The 6,223-nt window shown below is 14.0% G+C and overlaps 1 protein-coding gene across 1 annotated transcript, besides 20 other annotated features; it reads right to left on the bottom strand. All coding sequences in view use genetic code 6, as the record gives it.

The window, feature by feature from the left end:
- Nucleotides 1-321: 321 nt before the first annotated feature.
- Nucleotides 322-365: a microsatellite.
- A 662-nt stretch (nt 366-1,027) lies between these two features.
- Nucleotides 1,028-1,078: a microsatellite.
- A 122-nt stretch (nt 1,079-1,200) lies between these two features.
- Nucleotides 1,201-1,273: a microsatellite.
- Nucleotides 1,201-1,275: a microsatellite.
- Nucleotides 1,202-1,275: a microsatellite.
- Nucleotides 1,276-1,371: 96 nt separating this feature from the next.
- Nucleotides 1,372-1,412: a microsatellite.
- A 47-nt stretch (nt 1,413-1,459) lies between these two features.
- Nucleotides 1,460-1,589: a microsatellite.
- Nucleotides 1,498-1,595: a microsatellite.
- Nucleotides 1,596-2,009: 414 nt separating this feature from the next.
- IMG5_082300 (protein kinase domain protein) lies at nt 2,010-3,466 on the bottom strand (the record flags this gene model as incomplete). Its single annotated transcript, XM_004036396.1, has 2 exons — nt 2,010-2,615; nt 2,668-3,466. 2 exons carry the CDS (start codon nt 3,464-3,466, stop codon nt 2,431-2,433), a joined length of 984 nt encoding a protein of 327 aa, XP_004036444.1. The 3' UTR covers nt 2,010-2,430.
- A 459-nt stretch (nt 3,467-3,925) lies between these two features.
- Nucleotides 3,926-3,990: a microsatellite.
- A 93-nt stretch (nt 3,991-4,083) lies between these two features.
- Nucleotides 4,084-4,131: a microsatellite.
- Nucleotides 4,086-4,152: a microsatellite.
- Nucleotides 4,098-4,157: a microsatellite.
- Nucleotides 4,158-4,163: 6 nt separating this feature from the next.
- Nucleotides 4,164-4,229: a microsatellite.
- Nucleotides 4,165-4,238: a microsatellite.
- Nucleotides 4,176-4,235: a microsatellite.
- Nucleotides 4,239-4,248: 10 nt separating the features above from the next.
- Nucleotides 4,249-4,287: a microsatellite.
- A 701-nt stretch (nt 4,288-4,988) lies between these two features.
- Nucleotides 4,989-5,051: a microsatellite.
- A 291-nt stretch (nt 5,052-5,342) lies between these two features.
- Nucleotides 5,343-5,376: a microsatellite.
- A 126-nt stretch (nt 5,377-5,502) lies between these two features.
- Nucleotides 5,503-5,545: a microsatellite.
- A 100-nt stretch (nt 5,546-5,645) lies between these two features.
- Nucleotides 5,646-5,679: a microsatellite.
- Nucleotides 5,680-6,223: the final 544 nt, after the last annotated feature.

Here is a 6,223-nt window from a genome sequence, read left to right as displayed (position 1 = left end):
GATTATCATTAACTAATGCTATATGGCCTGATCTATATACTTTACTTCCGATATAATTTATGCAATCCAAAGCAGGAAGAGGAGGAATTTTGGCATTAAGTTAATGAGTTTCTTTGCTCTTAATATAATATTGAGGAAAATCAGGGTAAATATTTTTTATTTCTTATTCTCTAGTGAATGGATTAGGATTTAAATAATATGATGTTTCTGGTATATTCTATATTTTATTCTTATTTTTATTTTTTTATGTATTTTACTTTTGTCTCTATTTAAGCTCTAAATATGAAAAATAATAATGCCATTAAAACTGGTAAAGCAACCTTTTTTATTTAATTAATTTTATATATATTAATTTAATTTTTATACTTCACAAAAAGATCCACACCAACTTCTTTTCCAAAGAATAAGATTTTTTCTCATTAATGCTTTATAATGACTCATTTTTTTTATAAATTTATTAAAAAAAAATAATAATATATAAATTTTTATAATTTATATTGTTTTTAAATGTTAATTTATGTATTATAATTAGAAACGTTTTTACTTTATAATTAATTAAAAAATAAAATAGATAATTTTTTGATTATTTTTATAGCATTATATTAATATAGTATATATTTATAATATTTTAATTATTAATACAAAATAGAAATTTTTAGAATTTTCTTCTTTAAATTAGTTTCAAAATAAAATTTAAATAATTTTCTTTTTGAAAAAAAATAATAATAATATGACTAACATAAACATATTAAAATAAATATGAATAATCAAATTATAAAATTTAGTTTTTAGTTTTTAATATTTAAACTAAAAATCAAGTATAATTTAATATTAGATTTGAAAATAACAAATTATATCAGATTTGTTTTCTTACTAAATATATATTATTCAAAAACACATAAAAAATAATAAAATTTTTAATATGTACTTTACTAAATGCAAAAAAATCAAAAGCAGATTATATATATAACTTAAATTTAAATAAAAAAATCATACAATTATATGAAACATACAAAAAAAAAAATTAATAAATTTTATTTATAAAAATATAAAATTAATTAATAAATATATTAAATTTGTAAAAGAAAAAATATGTCTTAATAAATAAATTTAAAAGGTATACGGGAGTTAAATAAAATTATGATTTTTTATTTTTTTTCATTTTCATATATTCCAACTATATAAACAAATATACAAATAAAAAATTCATTTAAAATTATTAAAAATTCATTTAAAATCATTAAAAATTCATATAATTCCTTAAAAATTCATTTATTTAAAAAAAAAAAATATTTTATAAATAATTATTTGATTATAATTATTATATATTATTAAATTTATAAATAAATTTTCTAATATTTCAATTTGTTTATATACAAAATTAAAAATAATATAAAAAATGAAAATAATATTTTAAAAATAAATTTAAAAAACATTCTAAAATAAAATAAAATTAAAAAAAATAATATAATAATTATATTAGATTAAAGATTAAGGTAAAATAAATAAAATAATTATAAATTAAAAGATTAAGGTAAAATAAATAAAATAATTATAAATTAAAAGATAATTTAAAATAAATAAATAATATTAAATCAAAATCAATTATAATATATAAATGAAAACTATAATATAGAATAAATATTATATTAATTATTGAAATAATGAGATATATATTTAAATTGATTTTATATATAAATGGATAATAATTTTAGGTTATAATATATTTTATTAATTATTATTTAATTGTAATTAAAATAATAATAAATTATAAAAAAGATAATTTTTAATATATTTATTAACATAGGAAATAAAATTATTATATTTTAAATTTTTTTGAATGTTTATGTAAAAAAATATAAGATATATATATATAAAAAATGTATATATGAAACAAATTTGTTTAATTTTAATTTAAAATTTTATAAAACTAAAAATAATAATAATTTCATATAAAAATATATGTTTTATCTAATGGTTTATTAAAATTTTTGACTAAATCTAATTTATAATTAACCAAATCTTACATAAATTGGATATTTTTACACTAAATCTAGACTTAATTTTCATTAAATTTCTAATCGAAAAGATTATCGAAATAAGTATCTACCAAAAAGCAATTTAAGACATCATTTAAATGCTCTAAATTGATATTGTTATCTTATTTATTTTTGACATAACTAATAACCGAATTTTTGAAAAATTCGAAATCTATAAGAATGTTATTTTATTCTATTTTCAGTAATGAATTATTAGTATTAAATATAACCTTATTGATTTCTTCCAGAAAAGAATTCAAGCAAGACTAAACGCATTCGATTTCCTTATTTATTATTTAACAAAATGAATTATAATTACTTATATCTTCATCAGTTTTTAAATATATATTTAGCGAATTTTTCAATTATTTAATTTAATTTGTTATGCTTTTCATAAATAAGAAGCTTAAAATGGGACAGTTTTGACAGTCTTTTTATTCAAGAATGTCACTTAGTATTTTTAGTTAAAAAAGGATTTTATTTCGCATAAAAACCATATATTTAATATATAAATTTAGACTTTCTTAATTATTTACTTTTTAGTTTTCTTGGTTTTATGTACAGCTTGTTTTTTCGCTTTGTATATTATTATTATTTTGAAAATTATTTTAGGATAAAATATTGATACTGTTTTTGTCAAAAAGAGGATGATTAAGTAATGTTGTCCATTCGATTCTTTTATTAGGGTCCACTGTGAGCATTTTAATAAGGAGCTCTTCTAATTAAATGGAAATGCTGTTTATATTTTTAGGGATGAAAAGGGGTTTAGTATCAATTTAATTTATGAGAAGTGCTATAGTTTTATCTTCATATGGGCAATATCCGAATAGCATTTCGAAAAGAACTACTCCCATGGACCATATATCGGCTTTAATATTATAATTACAGCCTTTAAGAATCTCAGGGGCCATATATATAGGAGATCCGACCATTGTTTAAGTAAGATCAGTGGCAGAAAGAAGGCTTTTACAAAAACCAAAATCTGCAACTTTTATTATATTATTATGGAGTAAAATATTAGATGGCTTTAAATCTCTATGGAGTATATTTTCCCTAAACATACATTTAAAAGCATTTATTATTTATTGAAAAATGTCTAAGGCTTCTTTTTCAGAAAGAATTTTTTTCTGTTTTAAAATGTCTTCGAGTGTGCCACCTTCGCAGAATTCGTATACTAAATATACATTATTTTAACTTCTTAACATTTCTATGAAACGAATAACGTTTGGGTTATTTATTTTTGTTAATGTTTGAATTTCATTTAAAGTAAATTAATGTAATTAAGGAACTGCTTTAAATTTTTCAAGTTTTATAACTTTTATTGCATATGTTTAGTCTGTTTTTAAATGCGTAGATTTAAATACTTTGCCATATTATCCACTTCCGACTATTTCTTTAAGAATATAATTATCGATTACTTTACTCATTTTTTTTATTTTAAATAATATTAATTAATTAAATGTTATTATTTTTTAAATTAATAAAAACTTCAATAAATATTTTTTATTGTTCTTTTTTGATTATATATATTATATAATTTAATCTAAGAAAAAAATTGGTTATTAGTTTAAAATAAAAAATAAAAAAATATAGATATGTAAAGAAATAGTTATATAAATAAAATATTAAATAAATTCTATTATTAGAATACTTTGATAATTTTTATATTTAATTATTAAAAAAACACTAATATTGATAATATTTTAAAATATTTTAATGTATTAGTTTTATATTTGAATTTTATTAATTATAAAAAAATTAATAACATAATAAAAATTTTTAATTATGTAAAAAATATAAATGGTATTACAAAATTTAGAAGATTATAATTAAAATAATATAGGATATTAATATATATTATTACTAATTTATTCTTAAAAAAAATTAAAAATTTTTAATAAATATTTATAAAAAAAAAAATTATTAATAAAAAATTGATTAAGAAAAAATTTAATTTTATAATATTTAAACAAAAAATTAGATAAAAAAATTAAAAATTAAAAACTTATTTAATATATTTTTGATTTTTAAGATATAATACAAAAAATAAAAATAAAAATTATAAATAAATAAATATAAAAATATATAAATATATATATTATATATAAATATACATATATTAAAATATTTATTATTTTTTTTTATATATATATATTTAATTTATTTATTTATTTTTAATTTTTTTATATTATTTTTTATGATTTTAGAAATTATTAATATATTTATTATTATTATTTTTTTTATTATTTAGTTTAAAATTTTTATTTATAAAAACTTAACCTTAATTTACTATTTATAAAATTTTTCAAATAACAATATATATAATTTTTTTTTTTTTTTTATATATATGTAAATAAATTTGATGAAAATTTTTCTTTTATTTAATTACATATATATATATTTTTTTATATTTATTTGATTTTTATTTATTTTTAAATTTTTCTAATATAAATAATTAATTACTATAATTTTACTTATAATCCTTTTATAAAATAAGATTTTTTTCTAAAAAAAAATTTTTCATAAATATAAAAGAATTCATTTAATTCATTTATATATGAAATTTTTCTTTAATTTAATTGTATATTTATATACTTTATAATAAATTTTATAATTTTATATTATTTTTCAATATAGATTTTTTTTTAAAATATTTTTATGATTATAATAAAAAAAATATTATATAATTTTTTATTAAATATATAAAGATTTTTAATGAATAAAATTAGAAAAAAGTTAAAGAATATTAATACTTAATTTGTGAAAAGAATATATTATTAAACTATTTGAAATAAAAAATAGGAAATATATAGATCTTATAAGAATGATATTCTATTCTAAGAAAATTTAAATCACAAAGAAACAAAATATAATTTTTTTTTTACGATTAAATAAAAAATAAAAATAAACAAATTTAAAAAAAATATATAACGATTGATAAAATAATTAAAATTTATTTTATTATATATTATTTAAATTTATTTTAATTAATATCATTTTATTTTATTTTATAAAAAAAAAAATTATTATTAAATATATATTAATATATTTAATAATAATTGTCATAAATTTTCTTATTTATTTTCATAAATAAAAAATAAGTGAAAATATTTTTCTTTAAAATATCAAATTAATTAGTAATAATAATTTTTCTATTAATTTAATATCTGATAATTAATATCTTAATATAAAAATAAATGAAAAAATACATCATTTATTTGAATATTTAAAATAAAAATAAATATTGGGAATCTTTATTTTATCTATTTGTATATTAATAATAATATAATATAGCATAATTTAAAATTAAATTAAATTAAATTAAATTAAATTAAATATATGTAATAAATTTTATTTATTTATTTATAGAAATATAAAATAATATTAATGATATTTAATATTTTGAAAAATAATCCAATTTTTACCTAATATATTAATTTTTTAATTTTATATACATTTATTTTTTAAACAAATAAATTTATATTTAAACAAAAATATTTTTATTTTTACTATCTTAATTATATAAATTACATATTTAAAAATAAATAAAAAAGCTGTAGATTAATCATTTTAAAATATATATATTATTGTCAATTATTTTTATAAATTAAATAAATATAAAATAATTATTAAATAATTAAATTAATAATGAGTCATTATAAAGCATTAATGAGAAAAAATCTTATTCTTTGGAAAAGAAGTTGGTGTGGATCTTTTTGTGAAGTATAAAAATTAAATTAATATATATAAAATTAATTAAATAAAAAAGGTTGCTTTACCAGTTTTAATGGCATTATTATTTTTCATATTTAGAGCTTAAATAGAGACAAAAGTAAAATACATAAAAAAATAAAAATAAGAATAAAATATAGAATATACCAGAAACATCATATTATTTAAATCCTAATCCATTCACTAGAGAATAAGAAATAAAAAATATTTACCCCGATTTTCCTCAATATTATATTAAGAGCAAAGAAACTCATTAACTTAATGCCAAAATTCCTCCTCTTCCTGCTTTGGATTGCATAAATTATATCGGAAGTAAAGTATATAGATCAGGCCATATAGCATTAGTTAATGATAATCCTTATACATAAAAGTAAAAGCAATAATAGATTCTTATGCAATTTATTTACCTTCTATGTCTAATTATAAATATACTTTTAAATTCTATGACACTA

The sequence above is a fragment of the Ichthyophthirius multifiliis genome (assembly GCF_000220395.1).
Source record: "Ichthyophthirius multifiliis unplaced genomic scaffold scaff_1120509250567, whole genome shotgun sequence".
NCBI classification, from domain to species: domain Eukaryota; phylum Ciliophora; class Oligohymenophorea; order Hymenostomatida; genus Ichthyophthirius; species Ichthyophthirius multifiliis.
Note: the sequence above shows the minus strand (reverse complement) of the source record. Positions and strands in the feature narration are given on the sequence as shown.